General features: G+C 48.4%; 1 protein-coding gene and 2 non-coding genes across 3 annotated transcripts; all 3 read left to right on the top strand.

The window, feature by feature from the left end:
- Positions 1–1,651: 1,651 nt before the first annotated feature.
- Positions 1,652–9,568, top strand: Tmem214 (transmembrane protein 214). Its single transcript, XM_028782929.1, has 17 exons — positions 1,652–1,879; positions 2,645–2,844; positions 3,297–3,447; positions 3,654–3,788; positions 4,180–4,262; positions 4,616–4,721; positions 4,804–4,885; positions 5,160–5,261; positions 5,633–5,774; positions 6,120–6,211; positions 6,482–6,530; positions 6,712–6,825; positions 7,033–7,150; positions 7,875–7,971; positions 8,145–8,313; positions 8,467–8,612; positions 8,732–9,568. The coding sequence occupies exons 1-17, from the start codon at positions 1,735–1,737 to the stop codon at positions 8,856–8,858; spliced, it is 2,058 nt and encodes a 685-aa protein (XP_028638762.1). The 5' UTR covers positions 1,652–1,734; the 3' UTR covers positions 8,859–9,568.
- Positions 9,569–18,638: 9,070 nt separating this feature from the next.
- Positions 18,639–18,727, top strand: Trnay-gua. Its single transcript is given in 2 exon segments — positions 18,639–18,675; positions 18,692–18,727. It is a non-coding gene; the product is annotated as a tRNA-Tyr (tRNA).
- A 332-nt stretch (positions 18,728–19,059) lies between these two features.
- Positions 19,060–19,132, top strand: Trnaa-agc. The gene has a single exon. It is a non-coding gene; the product is annotated as a tRNA-Ala (tRNA).
- The last annotated feature ends 134 nt before the right edge of the window (positions 19,133–19,266 follow it).

The raw sequence follows: 19,266 nt of genomic DNA, 5'->3' as shown, positions 1-19,266 counted from the left end.
GTCACAGCATTGGGAACCACTGAACTAGACCATTGTTCAAGGTGGTAGAAACTTTGGTTAGGATTTAGACTTTTTTTAATGTCTATTTTTTATTTTTGTATCTGTGTGTCTCTGTGTGTGGGTGTGTGCACATGCATATGAATGTCTTCAGATGCCAGCAGAGGCCATCAGATGGAGCTATAGTGGGGAAGCCAGGTTTGTTTCTCTTCTCAAAATAGGCCCTCTTCTGTGGTGACACCTGTGACAGCAGGGATTGGACAAAAGGACCATTGTTGGTGTCTGTGAGTAGAGGCAAACAGTGATCTGAAAAGGGAACTGATTGGTGATCAGCACAGATACCGTCCTTGCCAAAGACATTCCATCTCAGAACTCCCCAAGACAGTCAGCTATGACTGGGCATAAAGGGGATGGAGGACCCCAGGGAGCTGCAAGGGTTGGTCACCCTTCACCTGCTTTCTCCCTCTGGGACCTATCCTTCACACAGGCCTGTGTGCTGTGTTTTAAGGGTCATGTCACCTGTACCCTGTTTTCTAGGGTCTAGAGAATAAAGCCCAGATTTGGCAGCCAAGATCCTTTTCCAATTGTATGAAGTCATGTCAAGTTACTTCTGGTCTTCTTATATAGTCTACTACTCTAGACCTTTGCCTAAATTAACAAAGCCATATAACCGAGGCAGTCTGTCCACAAGCCATAAGACCCAACCAATGAAAATTCTCCCTCCCTAGGAGTCATCTCAACTGCCACCTGTTTCAGAAACCTCTTCCCTCATCCTCCTTCCTAGAGCTTCAAGCATCCCTCAGCTGAGTGTACTCAGAAAGTGTACTGCTCCTTGCCAGTGATGGCACGTGTCTTTAATCCCAGCACTCAAGAGGCAGAAGCAGACAGATCTCCGGGTTCAAGGCCATCCTGGTCTACAGAGTGAGTACCAGGAAGCCAGCACTACACAGAAAAACCCTGTCTAAAAGAAATCAAGGTGTGTGTGTGCAGCAGTGTGGCAACATGGGTTCCACTCAATCACACAAAGCAACGTCTTTACTTAACTGTGACATTTTCATTGCTGTTTTATCATCCATCATGCTCCCTAGCTGGGATGATACAAGTTTTGTAGGCCGACTAGGGTCGGGACCTTGCTGTGTGATTTCTTCAGACTGGGGCTGAACATCTGGAACAAGCAGAGCCAGAGCCTGTCCTTTCCTCGCTGCCTGGAAAGGGAACAAGGCCTGTCTGCCCCATACTTTTCTCAGCCTGCCATCGAGCTACTCTAGTAAAGTTTTCTCAGCCTCTCCGCCGCTCTACTTAACTCCAAGTCCGCATCGTCCCACTCCTCGGCAACTAAGTTTGTTGGCCGCCAAATAAGAAATTTAATCGCTAACAGACTACCACTTTTTTTTTTTTTAAAGAAGGAAGAACATATTTATTCCTCAAACTCTCCCGAGGTGAGAACTGTTTTCACTTCATCTTTCAGGAGCATTGTAAAGATAAGAAAAAAGGGAATAGTCCTATTTCCAAGCGAGCCAGGGCAGAACCAGCACCGCTGGTGCGGGGTAGGCATTTATGCGCCGCAGGGGCGGGAACTGACCGCCGCCATCACTGCCCAGGCCCTCCGCGCGGCGCGGCCTGGCGGCGAGAACGGACTACGAGTCCCAGGATGCCTTGCGGCAGCGGCGGCAGCAGACGTGGCACCGCGCGGTGGTTGTGCCGAGCGGAAAGCCGGGAGGTGGCGGACCCGAAGTCATGGCGGCCAGAGCAGCGGGTAGCGGGGGATGGGAGGTGGTGAAGAGGGGCCGGCGACCAGGAGCAGGGAGCGGTGGGCGAAGCGGCGGCGGCGACCGTCGGGCACTCGGGGAAGCAAATGGAGTGTGGAAATACGACCTGAGCTGTGAGTATCTGCCGCTGCCCACCTGGGCCTATGGGGCAGGGGCGCGGCTGACAGCTGTGGGAGCCGGGAGCCGATCCACGGGGGCCCGGCCACGCTGACCGATAGCACAAGGAGAGGTGGTCATCTCCACTCCAAAGGGCGGGAAGCGGAGGCCCACAGAAGCCGACTTTCGAGTCGGAGGAGACTAGAATTACGATCTCCATCTGTTTAGGCCTTTGCATACAATCTGGGGGCTCCCCCGGCCCTCGCTGGCCAGATGTCTGAGCCACGGGGCAGAGGCATCCGGGATCCTACTTGGAAACCCTTCTTAAATAACCATCAGGTCTGAGAGGAGTGGATGAGAAGGACAGCATTAGGAGGAATGGCCCGACCATTCCTCCAACCAGGAATTAATTTCAGTGTCACCTGTCCCCACAGTCTCCAGAGAAGGAGAGAAAGCTTGCCTCTTGTTGAGGATAGAGTTTTCATCTCAGAACGAAGAAGAATTAGGGATGGAGACCTTGCTGGAAAAAGTGTGGCCTGGCTCCCATGTACTTTGGCTTGTCTAATAAAGAACTGGAAGGGCCAGGGGCCTGCCTGTGGTGATTGAAATCGGCCACCAGGAGGGTTCTTTCCTGTTCTTCTAAGCAGTTTCCAAGGAAGAGGGGGCTCGGGACAGATTCTCCCTGTAAATGACTTAGGTGACCCTACAAAGAAGAGACCACTGTACCGTGGGCCCTGAGGTCTTGAGGGTGACCTGCCGTCTTCTACCTGTCTTCATTCCAGCACCAATCCAGACTACAAGCACTCTTTATGAGCGTGGCTTTGAGAAAATCGTGAAGCGGCAGAATAAAGAGCAAGTTCCACCCCCTGCTGCAGAGTCTAAGAAACCAGTAAACAAGAAGCAACCAAAGAAGGTGACAGCTGTTACTAGCCAAAACCAGAAACAAGGCCCATTCCGATGCCCAGAGGACGCACTGAAAGCTGTAAGTGGGCCTAGGCCTGGGGCACAGAGAAAATGGGGACTTGGGACACTCGGGAGTTCTAGACAATATGAATATGTGGAAGGAAAGAATGTTTGCACTTAGATTAGAAAGAAAGTGGGTGTTTGTCAGAAACATAGGTGAGAAGGAAGATGGAAATCCCAAGAACAAGATGGAGGCCTTAGAAAAGCTGGTTTGGGTTCTGTCCCACAGAAGCAGTGGTCTCTCGTCTCCTGTCTGGCCCTCTGTTCTTGTCCTTGAACACGAACAGGTCCTACAAGTGTGGGGCATTGAGATCAGCATTCTCAAGGGTCCTGTCCCAGGCACGCTCTCTTAGGATCTGGATCTGGCAAAATTGTAGAATTCCACATATGAGAACCTCCTTCAGCCACTTTCCTACCCCTGCTCTGCTCTCTTCCCTTACAATTCACCATGAAAGTCTCTGCCCCTGACAGCTGGATGTGGCAGCTTTGCAGAAGGAACTGGACAAGAGCCAGAGTGTGTTCACTGGGAACCCCTCCGTGTGGCTGAAGGACCTGGCCAGCTATCTCAACTACAAGCTGCAGACTCCACGGATGGAGCCCACTCTGAGCCAGTATCCACATGGTTAGTCTTCTGCCCCTCCACTCAGTAAGACCAAGAACCTGCCCAGAGGGCTGATGTTCCTAACAGTCCAGTGCCTCCACTGTCCTGACTCAGACATGTGGCTGTGCACATGGCTGTGTGAGTGGCTGGGCCTCCTTGGGGGAGAGAGAGACAGCCTCCATGCAAGGGCATCTGGTCCTCACACTCACAGAGGCCAATGGCCCCAGATTATCCCTACAGCCTCGTGAGCCGGGAACTACGTGGGATCATCCGGGGGCTCCTGACCAAAGCTGCAGGGTCTGTGGAGCTCTTTTTTGACCACTGTCTATTCACCATGCTGCAAGAGCTGGATAAGACGCCAGGTGAGAGTGCCCTGTGGGAGAGAAGATGGCCGTCCTGAGAGCCCACTCCTTTTACTTACTTCCAGCATGGTCATCAGTTTCCTTTTCAATAACAAATGTGCTAATCTCCACATTTTTGTTGTTGTTGTTTGTTTTGGTTTTTTTGAGACAGAATTTTTCTGTATAACCCTAGCTGTCCTGGAACTCACTCTGTAGACCAGGCTGGCCTTGAACTTAGAAATCAGCCTGTCTCTGCCTCCCAAGTGCTGGGGTTAAAGGCATATGCCACCAGTGCCCGGCATAATCTCCACATTTTTGGAAAGGGAAAGGAAAGGGATTATTGGACTCACATCTGGAAATAAAGTATAATGTGGCAGGTCATATGAATAAACTTGAAAACCTGTCTCTCTAGGGGAGTCGCTGCATGGGTACCGCATCTGTATTCAAGCCATTCTGCAAGACAAGCCTAAGATTGTCACCTCAAACCTGAACAAGGTGAGGCCTGATGGTGCTGGGGACACGAGGTGTAGGGCTAGGGGAACTAGACAGACTCTACATTCCTGGGCTTGGAAAGGAATAGCACATAACACATTAGCACTCACCACGAGTACTGCATTAGATAAGGATGACCCATACATTCATTTTATCAATGGAGTGGCTAGGCCATTGAGGCCTCATAGCTCCCATAGAATTGGTCAGCCGATTTGAAACAAATGGGGAAAGCTGTCACTTGAATCACTGTGCCACACTGTAGTAGAGCTCCACCGTCCTTGGCACCTGCCCCACAAGGATCTGTAGTGCTCCTGGTTTGCTACCCTTTAACCTGCCCTTTCCACTTACCTCCTCAGTTCCTAGAGCTTCTGCGGTCCCACCAGAGCCGACCAGCAAAGTGCCTGACCATCATGTGGGCCCTGGGGCAAGCGGGTTTCACCAACCTCACTGAGGGACTGAAAGGTAGCAAACAGAAGGATGGGTTGGTGTCACCTCTGATGGCCCCGTGCATGAACCTGAGACTTCCTGACTCTTGATTCTACAGTGTGGCTGGGGATCATGCTGCCTGTGCTGGGCATCAAGTCTCTGTCTCCCTTTGCCATCGCATACCTGGACCGGCTGCTCCTGTGAGTAATGGGGGGACAGCGAGGGGAAGGCCCAGGGTGTCCACAAGAGGCTGTTTCGGCAAAATGGGATGCCATGATCCTGGTCTCCATAGATGCGAGGAAAATCAGGACCAGCTCCTCCCACCTCCGAGTGTGATGGTGAGGAAGGAAAGGGAGGGAGCCACTGCGGGCGGGGCTGGGGTAGAGTCTACGCCCTTCCCTGTGCACTGCTCAGCTGAGATCATGGCTGGAGCACCGTAGTGGTTTCCAACAAGCCGGCTTCTTCTTTGTCTAGGATGCATCCCAACCTCACCAAAGGCTTTGGCATGATTGGCCCCAAGGACTTCTTCCCACTTCTAGACTTTGCCTATATGCCTAACAACTCCCTGAGCCCCAGGTAAGACTGCTCTGGAACATGCCTACTGGAGAGATATTCTGGAACAAAGTCGAGTCACAAGCACACAGTGCATTTCCATCCCCTCTCCCCACTAAAGCCCTAGAATCACAGCTGGAAGGTTCAACAATAGATTTCAAGGGGTCTGTTGAGCCCAGAAATTATATCTGTCTTTGAGTATGACAATTTTATTAGTGTTGCATTGGGCAGTTTTTAGAGAGAGAAGCTTTAGCTTTTGACAAACCTTGCAAGGTGCTTTTATGAACAAAGACTCAGAATCACTCATAGACACTTAGTGACTCTATGTGCAGGCCAGGAGTGAGCTCACGTGTCGCAGTTCCATTTACAGCCTGAGCCTGGCTCTCTTCCCTTAGCCTGCAGGAGCAGCTGTGCCAACTCTTCCCCCGATTGAAGGTGCTGGCGTTTGGGGCCAAGCCGGAATCTTCTCTGCACACCTACTTCCCCTCATTCCTGTCCAGAGCCACTCCTAGCTGTCCTGCTGCCATGAAGAAAGAGGTGAGCACCTTTCCCTGCCCAGAGCACAGCTGTGTCAGCCTCACCGTCAGTCAACAGTGTTCCTGGAGTTCTGCTCCCTCAGCCGCCTGCCCCACCCACTCCTGCTTTAGCATAGGGCCATGGGCCGGAGAGGTGGGAGGGTGCTCAGTGAAACCCTGTCACTTACAGACAAGATTCTTCAGCTCAGGCTGTAGCTCAGGAATCACACCTAACCCGTGGCAGCTTCTCAGGGGTCTTGACAATATTCTTCACCCTTTGTGGCAGATGTCTTGTTACCAGAAGCCCCAGCACCCTCCTTTTCACCATCCTGAGGGCCTAGCATTCTCTCTCCTTTGTCCTGTGCAGCTTCTGGCCAGCCTGACCCAGTGCCTGACTGTAGACCCCCTCAGCACTAGTGTCTGGAGACAGCTGTACCCTAAGCACCTGTCACAGTCCAGGCAAGTGGGGTTGGGGTCACCTTCTAATCTACACAGAGAAGCCTCGTCTTCTGTGCGTTCTAGACTTGCGCTTGTGTGTCACCCCAGAAACACTGGTCACTGCCTTCTATGCTCACACTTCACAGTCTGAGTGAGACTGCAGCTGGGGGTGACCTTTAAAGAACTGTGGGTGGGGGGTCTTTCAGCCCTAAGAACCTAGGAATTGGTAGGCAGAGAGGGCAAGCAGGCCCAGGGAGCCGCTGACTGAAAGGGGCACACACTTTTCTACAGCCTGCTGCTGGAGCACCTGCTCAAGTCCTGGGAGCAGATTCCCAAGAAGGTAAGGAGCTGAGAGTGAGAGGATGTGGGGGCCTGGAACTTGTCTCGGTTCTTGATTTGGTCCCCTTAACTTCTGTCCTCCCTTTCCTGTGCCTGTGACATGAACCTGAAACAAGGCAGAGGCTCAGAACTCTCTTACTAACCAGGGCTCGGCTCTAAACTCGGTTCTCGGTATTCTGTAGGCACGGAAATCTTTGCAAGAAACCATTCAGTCCTTCAAGCTTGCCAACCAGGAGTTTCTGAAGAAGGGCGGTGGCAGCAGTGAGCATGTTGTCACCTGTGACACAGCCTGCAAGGTGTGACGCCCAGCCTCCAACCCACTGGAAGTCCTACATGTGTCTTAACACACCGTGGGTTGGATTGGATCACGTCTCTGTCCCACCCATCTGTGGATCCCCCCCCCCCCCCCACCTGGAGCTTATGTGCAGGCTGTACTTGGAGCTTACACTAGGAAGCAAGGACCAGCCCTTCCCCTCTGACCACTGTCTTCTCTGTCTTGCCAGGGCTTGTTGCAACAGGCACGGGGTCCTCGCCCACCCTGGGCCCGGCTACTCCTGTTGCTTCTAGTCTTTGCAGTAGGATTCCTGTGTCATGACTTTCGGTCCCACAGCTCTTTCCAGGGTAAGTAGTGGTTTGTCATCTGGGAAGAGAACATGATGGGGGACACAGAGCTGTGTGTAGCATCTCCAAACTACCCTAGTCCTGATGAGTTCTCAGTGGTACAGAGCAAACACTTTCCACCTCAGTCTCTGCAGAGACTAACTGCACTAGTACTTTGCAGGAGAGAAATGGTTATAAATTTATATCACCTGAACTCATGTTTTCTCCTTTTAACTTCTGAGGGAGAAGAAAGATTTAGCCTCAGATTAAGATTATAGCTAGTAGGACCAGAAAGAGGTAGCCAAACATGCTTGCAAACATGGCAGCCTGAGTTCCTTCCCCAGGGTACCAACTCAACACAATTCCTCTGGCCTCTGCGTGTCTGCTGTGGCGTATGCTTGCTGTGGTGTGTGCTTGCTGTGGCGTGTGTTTGTGCATGCACTAAATAAACTAGTACATGTAATTTTAAAAACGGAAGATCACAGCTAGTAAAAGGCCAGAGAGTCAAACCTGAACCTTTCTGACTTCTAAGTCCAAGACTCTGCCTGGTGTCCCATTCTTCCTGTTCTGACCCCGCAGAAGGTATTCAGCCCCTCAGGTCAAATCATCTTGCAGACCTGCCTAGTTAGACCCAAGAGCACAGGAGAAATCCCCCACTGTCTCACTGAGCCTGCCCAAGGACCTGGAATGTCTGTCTTCCAAGTCCTTGCTCCTGCTCCCCAGTTCACTGAGGCTTCCTTTGCAGCCTCCCTCACTGGCCGGTTGCTTCGATCGTCTGGTTTCTTGCCTTTTGGCCAGCGAGTGTGTGCCCAGCTCTACACCTACAGCCTGCAGAGCTACAAGTGAGCTGCTGCCCAGGAGGGCAGGGCGGTCTAGTGTTCAGGGTGGGTGGGCATGGACAGTGGGAAGTACTTAGAAAACCCTCCCTCATCCTCCCTTTTTTGGCTGTGCTTTGGTGAGCATGTTGGCTAGGGGAAGCTTAGAGTACACCTCTCTCCCTCCAATTTCTTTACAGCTGGCTGCAGGAGACCTTGCCAGCCTGTGGCTCCCACCTGCTTGCTGCGGTTCAGCCCAGTTTGCAGCTGGCCTGGACACACATCTATGCCACGTTCAGCTTCCTTTCTGCCCACTGTGCCTCCTACCTTGGCTGCTTCACTGAAAGCCTCACTGGCTTCTTTCAGAGGGTAAGCTGGAGATCAGGAGTCAAAAAAGGACCCATCCTCCCAGGGACAGAGTTCTTGGAAGGGAACAATTCAGCATGGGCAGAAAGAATCCTTGGGACAGGGGACATTGCCCTCAGCATCCTAGCTCAACCCCTCTCCATGCTCCCGCTGCAGGTCCATCTCCCTGAGGCCCTACAGCAGCTCTTCCACTCCTCGAAGGAGTTGCTGCTGCTCTTCTACCATAGCGTGCTGCTGCCCACATGGCACTTGCTGCTTGCAGCCCTGGCCCAAGTCCAGGAGCATTGCCACGAGGCCTGCAGGTAAGACTTTCACTCTGGTCCCTGGGAACCATTCATTTTGTCACAGTCACTGGAGAATGAGGCTGACATAGTCTCACGCATGATCCCCAGCCCTCTCAAATGATGTACTTTTCTCGTAGAGGAGAAGTGACGTGGGACTGCATTAAGGCACAGTTCAGCAAAGCTGCCCAATGGACCTGGCTCTGCCTGCAGGATGTCACAGTGGCTTTCTTGGACTGGGCACTCACCATGATATCCCAGCAATAGAGCCTGCCTGCCTGCCTGGCCACTGGTTTTTGTGGCGGGCTAGCTATTGGAGACTGCTGGGGGTTGGGGGTAGAGGAGGCAGCTCTCTCTTCACTTGGTGCCTGAGTTCTGCCTCCTAGGCAAGAAGCCATGTGCTTCTGCCTCGTCTCTCCATCTTCAGGAGACTAGGCAGGAGCTGCTCAGCCTCCTGTCTACAGGTCTGTGAGGGATCTCAGGCCCAGTTGCACAGCGTCCAAACCTCCTCTGGGCTGGTAGCCTTTCTCCACTTCTCTCCCCTTGCTTCTCCTCCATCTCATCACTTAAGCAGCCACAGCCCACCTCCAAAAGACGGGAAGCACCCTCCTCTCCCTGTTCTTCGTCATGACTTAAACCACAGCAGACAGAAGGAAAGGACTTAAGCAGGGCCAGCACCACCGTGGGCAGCAACAGCGTCACTTCTACCAGCAGCCTGGGTGGCCATCAGTGGACATGCAGGCCATGTGGACAGGCCCAGTACCTCAAAACACCCAGAACAAGCACGCCTTCGGGGGAGGCCACTTGTTCCCTGCTCTGTCGGCACCCTAGCTTCTCAACTCCATTCTGCCTGATGCTGGGCTCCTCTGTCAGACTAGTCCACAGCTCCATCCACCTGAAGAGCAGCGCCCTCTGTCTGCCCACCTGCCGAAGGGAGGCGGCATAGAGCTCCTGGGGAGAATAAAGGATGAACTGGATTTCTAGCTTTCCTTCCTGAATCTTCATATGGGACTCCCTGTAGTTTGGGGACAGCACAGCAGGGCCTTGGGCCTCTGCCTGGGGTATTGCAGCAATAATTGAGCTTCTGGCAGGGAAAGTAACTTTAGCACTCAAAACTTGGTTCCCATGATTTAGTTGGCTTTAGTGATTTTGTCTGACTTGTTGATTCCTATCCAAAAATTTGCCTCAGTGTGATTGAGAAGGCAAGAGCAGAACTGGGTGGTCTCCCAATCCTTAACTTATTAATTGGCTCATTTTATGAGGCAGTGGGTTTAGAACTCCCAAGAGATGAACCCAGGGCTTACCACCAGTCCTCATTTAGTTTAAGACCCTCATTGCGGGTGTCCTCATCTCTTGGGTCTTTGGCGACTAAGAGGTGCTGCTTCTCAGGCAGCTTTGCTTCCCCAGCAGTGCCATAGATCAGCAGCAGCCACTTCCTTTTACAGCCCCTCTCCTGTGGCACCTGGAGATGGCCTCTGTCCTTTCCCCAAGTGAAATTTAGGTAGCAAGTTTGGAACCATCTTGACCCAATCTATAAACCCTGGCCTCTGGCTTTTGCTACTTATTTTAGGAAGTAAACAGCCACAGAGGCTGTTCTTTGCTGGCCTCCTGGCAGTTAATCATGACCTGTTCGTTGTTCCCAGTGAGAAAAAGCTCTGCCCACCCAAGGAACAAACACAGCCTGCTAGGTAAGATTGTCCAAGTGCCCCACATGGTCTGTGTTCTTGTCAGTCAGCCACAAACAGTGCAGCCTACTTCATGTGTTAGAGAAAATAGCCTGGAGCAGCCACAGCACACAGCAAGGCTGTCGGAAGAGTTCACGAATGCTAGACTGATTTTTTTTTTTTTTAATCCAGCAACCTTACCCATGCCGCTGTTTTGCTGGCAGTGATTTAACTTGGGTTCATAAATTTCTTGTATTAAAATCCTTAAGTGCAACATTTTTTTTAAACTTAGATTAGTTGGCATCTCCGTGGTGCATCATGGGGACACTAATACCAACTTTATTTGGCTCTATAAGCCTATTGGGAAAAAGAGCTCTTGTTCAGTTGTTCAACCCCAGATGGGGATAGTACAGCACTTTTCCTGTCTGTAGACAGTACCACCTGCTCTCCATTAAAGCAAAGCCAGACATCCAGACGTTTCGTTTTTACAGAGCTGTCAACAAATCTGAGTCCAAGATGAGCTAGTAAATGAAACCAGTGTGAAGCCCAAACTATATTCCAGTAGTGCTGACACTGTCACCAGTGACAACAGTGACTAGGAGGGAAGGGGCCTCACGCCTCAGCCACACTTCATGCCATTGAAGTTCAACAGGTAACCTGCCATAAAACCGAAGGGCAGTTTGTCTATTACCGGTTCCTACTCAGACCTGGGCATAACACAGCATTGCCAAACAGTTCTGTCGTTCTATTATGTGTCAAGTTTCTATCTACTTTTGCTATTTTCAAGTCCTTAGCTTGACTTTTAGGTAAGGGTAGCCTAGTGGCTGCCTGACAGATATGGACAGAAAATGTTGCTGGGCTCACACCCACAGCGTTTGTCGATTCATCCTCAAATCCCCACCCCCCTAACATAGCTTGCATTCTGTCCACTCTAACACACCCAGCTGTCCTTCACGTAGGTGTCTATGGTTGGGTAGCTTCTGAGCACTTTGGTGCCATCTAAGAAACATGAGACTTTTGTGACAGTTTCCCACCATTCAAGGGATGGGTGAATATTTAGTATCGTGAATTTTGCCCCTTAAAAAAATTAATGTACTAAGTCGGTCAGTGTGATAGTGGACCATTTCTTTAATCCCAGCACTCAGGAGGCAGAGGCAGGTGAATCTAGTGTGAGACGCCAGCCTCATCTACAAAGTGAGTTCCAGGACAGCCAGGGCTACATAGAGAAACCTTTCCTTCTTTCCTTTCAAGATTTATTTTTAAATATGTGAGTACACTGTTGCTGTCTTCAGACACACAAGAAGAGGGCATCAGATCCCATTACAGATTTGTGGTTGCTGGGAATTGAACTCAGGACCTCTGGAAGAGAATATACTATTAGTAAGTGATGTTAGCACACGGGTAAAAAATTTTTTTTGATCAAGTGTAATTTTACAGCAGTTTCAGATTCATGTGCTCACCACCACACATGCACACACACACACATGCACATAAATACGCATGCTTTTCCACCATTGGTGTTTTCACCAGTGCAGAACATGCACATGTGATCATCTGACCCTATGCTTACTCAACTACCAAGGTCTGTAGCTTGGACACACACTTCCATAGTAGCTTATATGAAACGCCTATTGTGAACCCAAGGGAGATAGCGCTGTGGCAACGAGCACATAACTGCTCCTGCAAGAGCACCCAAGTTCAGTTTCCAGCACTCACACTGGAAGGGCACAGCCACCTGTAACCCCAGCTCTGGTGCCCGATGCCTTTGGTGTCAATAGGCGCCTTCACTCATGTACACACATACACAATTACAATCAATCCTTCATGTCTTACGGCATGTGTCCACCACTCACAGACTGATTTCACTGACCTGAAAATGCCCTGCCTCCCCATGGTGCTTCCCCCAGAGCCACTGGCGGTCCATTGGTCTTTATAATCTCCAGATCTTTGTCTTTCCCACACTGCCACGGTATTGGTAACTGCATATATTTTAAGTTATAATCTCTCCTAGCACAGAGAAAGGTTTTTCTGTTCCAAAAGAGAGGCAAGGAGGGTTCAAAGGAGGTAAAATCCTTAACTCGCCTTTAAGCATCAGCCAGCAGAACTAACAACCTGGGAAGGAGACTGGAAAGGAAGACGGAGCTCATTTTGATTAGTGGTTTCTGTTACATTTACCACGTTCCTATTAAGCCACATACTCCAAATGTTCTGGATCATAGCCGCGTCTCTTGGTGGTTTGGCTGTCTCCTCACTGCTGTGGGGCATGGCATCATAGATCATTACCCAGGGACAGAATGCTACCATGAAAGACCGTCTCAGGAAGGAGTTGAAAGTAGCCTAAAAAAATCTCTTGAGGTCCCAGCAGGAAAGTCACACATGTGATAGATACTTCTGTGGCTGCACTAATGTAGAAGCTACAGAAGAAAGTGGGGTGTGGTCTCCACATTATTAGGTGCTACTTCAGTGTCCTCATCAAGGATGGGTGGAGGAAGTGTCATCCACACAAGTTAGGACAGGAGAAAGGGCGAGGTGAGTACCAACCCCAGTGTGATGGTAGTGTGGTATCTGAAGTCAGTGGGAAGTAGTTAAAATTTCACTCCACAGCTCCTATGTAAGTGAAGTCCCTAAAGCCAAAGCAGAACCATCCATCCACTGGCCTCACTGAAGCTAAGCTTTTGGGTCTATAGCAGGTTGTGAAGCTGGATGGGCATGCAACTAACACTATAAAACATGAAGAGCCATTCTAAGTGGTGGTGGCACACACCTTTAATCCCAGCACTTGGAAGGCAGAGGCAGTTGGATCCATGAGTTCAAGATCAGCCTGGTCTACAGAGTGAGTTCCAAGACAGTCAAGAGCTACACAGAGAAATGTCTTGAGAAAACAAAATAATGATGATGATAATGTGAGGCACACTTCTAATTCCAGCACTGAAGAGGGAAGGGAGAGGCAGAGAGAAGCAGGTCAGTCTCGGTCGGAGCTGGAGGCCTGTATGGTCTATGTGAGTCCCAGACAGCTAGTGCTATGTAGAAAGACTCTGTCTCAAAAAAGAAAAAGAAACCAAAAAAGAGTGACCATTCTATTGTACCAGTACTGAAAGTATGGCCCAAAATCTTCTAGGGGTTCTAAGAATTCAGAATATTCTCAGCCAGGCAGTGGTGGCACATGCCTTTAATCCCATGCTAAGATGTCATCTGCCTTTGTGATTGACATGAGCCCATCTGGGTTTAACCACAAATAAAACTACCTGGGCATGGCTGGGAGGTCAGGCAGTGCTCCCCAAGTGTGAGTCCTCCAGAGTCCTTTCCTTTGAGTATTCTTACCGGATGGAGAACAGGCTGTGATGCCATGGTAGTGACCAGAGTTCATGAACTCACCAAACAGAAGAACTCGGGCCTTTTGAGAGACTTAATCATTGTTAGGGAACCAGTCTTTCTCAAATAATATAGGAAAAAGCAATAATAATAATATCCTCCTGGAGTGGATATGTGAGAGTTATAGCAATAGCTAACCACATTTCCCCAGATGTGTGGGGGTGGGGTGGGGTGTGGGGGGGTGCTATGCATGTACAGGTAACCAGAGAGGTCAGAAGAGGTCACTGGAGCTCCTGAAACTGGAGTTATTACCTGCAGTTTCGAAGGCAGCAGACTTGAGTGCTGGAGTACTGGCCTCTGCTCTGGCCCTCTGAAGAGCAGTAAGTGCTAACTGCTCAGCTATCGCAGCAGCCTCGACTGAGACTGTCCTGATGGTGATGATGACCAAGCTCAGCACTTCAGACTTTCAGGTACTTTTCCGTCCTAGTGTCATTTAGAACTTCTGCTCCTGCAGAGATCTTTGCAGAGGGGTATTGTGCATATCTTAGAAAATTAAATGTTGTAGCTACATCTCGGTTTTTATACCGTAAGTACCAAATCTATCTCATTGTTAGAAAGCTCTGATAAGGCAGTAGACTGTGCTTCTGACTTTATCGGAAGCTTTGATGATGAGAAGAATGAGCCTTTCAGCTTTGTTGCCCACTTTCATATTGCAGTAGCCTTTTGGAGGCCTGCGTAATCCACTATGAATTTAAGGATTGTAGATTCTATTTGTGGAAAAAAAAATGTCATTGGAATTTTGGTAGGAATTGCATTGAATTTATATATTTTTCTAAGTAGGGCTGCTATTAAAACAATATTAAGCCTTCCAAACCAACTGGCATGTGTTTCCATTTATTTAAGGTGTTCAATTTCTTTACTATTGGGATGGGGTGTGCATGGGGTGAGGCCAAGCTGAAGGAGTTGGTTCCTTCCACTGTGAGGTTCTGGGGCTTGAACCCAGGTCATCGAATACTGACTTTCACACAGTAAATAAGAGTTCCTCCCTTCTCTTCCACCTTTTCTTCCTCCTTCTCCTCCTCTTCCTCCTCTTTCTTCTTTTTAGTTATTGGCTTTTTGTTTGTTTGTTTTGTATGACAGGGTATCTACATGTAGCCCCAGCTGTTCTGGAACTTACTTTGTAGACCAGGCTGGCCTCCACCTCACAGAGATCTGCCTGCCTCTGCCTCCCCAGTGCTGGAATTACAGACGAACAGCACCACCTCCCTTCTTCTTCTCTTTCATATCTTTTTGAGTCAATCTAGGTAATTTGTGTGTTTCTAGGAATTGGCAGGATGTATTTAGATTACCTAATTTTGTTATATAATTATTTGTAGTACTTATTTTTAATTCTTTTACTTGATATGCTTCTCTTTAAAAATTACATTTACTGTGTACATGTGCTGCAGCATCAGTGTGTGTGTGTGGGGGGGGTAGAGATAGATGAGCGGGCGATCTTCTCTCCCTCCACCGTGTGGACTCCAGTCTCAGCCTCCCATCGTCAGCCTGGCAGCTGGTGCCCTTACCTGCTGAGCCCTCCTGACAGTCCCAATGCTTTTGTTTTAAAATTTATAACCCATACTAATCATATTTCAAATAGATTAAACTAAAATAGGACAACATTAAAAAGAAGATAGGTGAATATTAAATTTTAATTTGCATATTTGTTTGCATAACAATATGCTAACTATCAAAGCAACAAAGAAAGATCCCAGAGAAATGGGTAATAAATGTTTGTGCACAGAATTTTAAGATGTGTCAATATAATAAAGTACCACTACCAAAACAGAGAGAGAAAGAGAGAAAGAGAAAGAGAGAGAGAGAGAGAGAGAGAGAGAAAGAAACCTGGAGAAAAATATTTGCAGCAAATATGTAACAGATATATCTTTCATGTTAAAATCTACTCTAAATCAAAAAAACACTAAACACAAAATTGTGTGCTTGTAAGAGACATAATTCATAAGCAACTCTGCAAATGAACAGCATGTTGGTAAAAAGATTCATTTCACCAATGAAGTAAAAAATGTAAAATAAAATGCAACTTATTTTGCCCATTATGGGGGCCAGGGAGTGGAATATGAAGGTTTGTATATGCTCAGCCCCGGGAGTGGCACTATTAGAAGGTGTGGCCCTGTTGAAGTAGGTGTCATCTTGTTGGAGTATGTATGTCACTGTGGGTGTGGGCTATAAGACCCTCACCCTAGCTGCCTGGAAGTGAGTATCCTACTAGAAGCCTTCAGATGAAGATACAGGACTCTCAGCAACTCCTGAACCATACCTGCCTGGATGCTGCCATGTTCTTGTTTTGATGATAATGGACTGAACCTCTGAACCTGTAAGCCAGCCCCAATTAAATGTTGTCCTTATAAGACAACATTTGTCTTGGTCATGGTGTCTGCTTACAGCAGTAAAACCCTAACTAAGGGACCCATCATTAATAAAAAGTCTTTCTCTCTTTATATTTAGTATTGCATTTATTTAGTGTTATGTGTGTATGGGTGTGCATGTGTGTTCCTGTACATGTGCTGATGTTCTTGTAGAGGTCAGAGGACAACTTGAAGGAGTTGGTTCTCTCAATCTGCAGGTCTAGTGGTCCCAGGGAATCAGACTCCAGCCTATCAGGCTTGGCCAAAAGTGTCTTTACTGCTGAGCCATCTCAGTGGCTCTGAAGGATTCTTAAATCAATGAATTGCTATGATAGAATCTGTATATTATGGGAAATAAATTAGAAACTTTTATCAAATGGTAGAAAACTCTCACACTTTTTGACCAAACAAGTATATTCCTGTCTGGATAGATGAGTAAGCAGAAATATGGGCAAAGAGTCCTAAGAATGTGCATTCTGGGCTTGGTGGCTCACACCTTTAACCCCAGCACAACAGGCAGATCACAGGAGATCTCCAAAGCTTAAAGGTCAGACTGGTTTACATACGGAGGTCCAGTCTAGTCTAAATAGTGAGATACTGTCATAAACACAGACAGGAAGAGGCAAGGGTGGTAGTACAGGTCTGTGGTCCCTAGCACTTGGGTCAGGAACAGCCTGATACATAACATCTTGTCTCAAAACAACAATAAAACTAGAATGATAATAATTGTAACAGTATATATACTGAAAATTTAAATATAAACTCTCCTACAACAAGAGGAATAGTTGCAAAATCAAAAGATGGAAAACGGTATTCAACCAATAATTTTAAAATGTCTCTGATGGCATCAGGAAATGCTACTGAGTGAGTTCAATTTATTAAAGTACTGGTTATAATATGCAAAGCAAATAAGGCTGTGGAGAAATTGGAATCTACGCACACTGCTAGTGAGAGTCTAAAAAGGTTGCATCCAGCCCTAACCCATGCTTGAACATACAAAAAGAAGGAGAAAAGGAGGGCAGGGACTGCTCAGGAAGAGGAAAGATTATCAGGAGTTGTAACAAAGAATGCACGTGATCAAAATAGACTCTAAAAATGTTAATAAAACCCATTATTTACAATTCATATATGCTAATAAAAACTTTTTAAAATGTTGCCACTGTGATGTAGCTTGGCCATTCCTAAAAAATTAAGTATGCAATGTTACAATCCCATTCCTAGATACATTCTTAAAAGAAAAGAGACTGGAAGCCAGTTAGCAAGTAGTTGTCAGAGAATGAGGGGAAGCAAAGCTGGGAGCGATTACTTGAAAGGCAATGAATGTTTTTTCTAGTGACTTCAAAAAAAAAGTTTTGATCGGATGTGCTGGCGGATGCTTTGATCTCAGCATTCTGGATGCAGAAACAGGCGAATCTCTTCGAGTCGGAGGCAAGATTGGTCCCAGGCTCCAGCCTGAACGTTAAAACCAAACAAAGCAACTCTCTAATGGAGAGGTGACATTTGTACAGCATTATGATTGTACTAAAGATCACTGAATCGCTCACCTTGACTCTCTCTGATCGAAACAGTGTAGGGTCTGTAACGTTAGCACTTAGGTGAAGACTCCCTTGGGAAACACTTGGTGCTGTAGACTTGAGAAACAAAGAGATAAAAGTACGTTATATGAACCTCAAATTTTAAAGGCTTCACAAAATAAAACAAGGGAGAGACAGATAGCGGGGTTGGGGGTTGTAATGGGGAAATGAAGGAGAGGAGGAGAGAAAGAGAAATATGAATTGCTTAAAATGCTAAGGGCACGGTAGCAACATGCCCCCCCCCCCCCATTAGAATGAAATCAAAGCAAGATTTCAAACCACCTCTCTACCTGGCTGGGTGTTTCAGAACTGCGACTGGAGGCCGGGTTTCTGGACCCACCCACTCCGCCAGTCAGAGCAGGCTGCACAGAGGACCTGGGTGTTGAGCTTGTTTCTTTGTTTAAAAAAAATGTGTTAGCTTTCTGTGAGCCAATAGTGGGCTGGCCCTGTGAGGAAGAGCAACAAACACGTGAGCCAGATAAGGGGTCAACACATCGTCCCAGAAAAGACACTTGGTTGGCAGCGGAGCCCAGGTCGGGCGGAAATCTTTTCCAGACTTCGACCATAAAAGCGAGATTGTTTTATAAGAGCTGGGCATTGCAGGATCAGGCAGGTCGGGGGACTGCACCCAGCCAGAGGGCATCGGGAGCAGGAATCCGGGACCCCGCCGCATACCAGCGTCCAGGGTACAGCGGTCGCTCGGTCCCGCGGCTCAGTCTTCCCTTCTGGCCCGGGCCTCGGTGAATGGACCTCGGCACTTCAGCTGACGGAGCAAATGTCTTTCGCCTCATCAGAACAACATGCTTTATACTTTCATCACGCCGAAAACCAAAGGAAACCTGGAGCAGAAGCAGCAAGCACGATTCGTAGTCCCAAACACCGAAACTAATGTCTGCTTAGCGGGAGGAACGCCGCCCCAGCTTTAGCTTCACTCCGCCTCGCGGCGAGCTCCTGTTGCAGGGTGCGAGCCCGCAAACCCTCCTTTCCTTTTGGCCCGGGCTCCTTTAGCTTGCAAAGAAACACAGGAATTAGGAAAAAAAAATATCCTGGTAAGCATTAGAGGGAAAATCGCAACACACTAGAGCAGCGGAGCCTTCGATAGCTCAGTTGGTAGAGCGGAGGACTGTAGTTGGTATGAGATGGCAATCCTTAGGTCGCTGGTTCGATTCCGGCTCGAAGGACTTCGTACATAATTTTTACCTCAAATTGTACTTGTAGGGGGAAAACGCTTACTAGAGGATAAGCGGTATATTTGCCTGACTGCTGCGGACCTTGGGTAAAACACGTAGGCAGTTAAGTAGTCGGATGGTATAATGTGCCTTGTTCGCGCACTAGGTGTAAAGATATAGTGACACGTATTTCAAGAAAAGTCCTTATTGTTTATGTGTTTATTACATGGCTTAGTTTCAAAACCTTGTTGAGGGTTCCACCGTACTTTATACTCCGAATTACATTAGAAACCTTCATCTTAGGAAACCTTGTAAAGGTTACAGGAAGGTAGGTTCTTACGGCTGGGGGATTAGCTCAAATGGTAGAGCGCTCGCTTAGCATGCGAGAGGTAGCGGGATCGATGCCCGCATCCTCCACTTTATTTTGCACTCCGTACGCTAGGCGCGATCAGGTTTATGGTCTGTTGTCCATGTTTTGTTACACAGTAAAGCGAGGAGCGCGGTAAGCAAAGACCGGCTTCCCATTGTTTTTTCTTATTCGCAGGTAAGTC

Source organism: Grammomys surdaster, unplaced genomic scaffold (assembly GCF_004785775.1).
Source record: "Grammomys surdaster isolate TR1022 unplaced genomic scaffold, NIH_TR_1.0 946, whole genome shotgun sequence".
NCBI classification, from domain to species: Eukaryota; Metazoa; Chordata; class Mammalia; order Rodentia; family Muridae; genus Grammomys; species Grammomys surdaster.
This window is presented reverse-complemented; position numbering and strand designations above follow the sequence as displayed.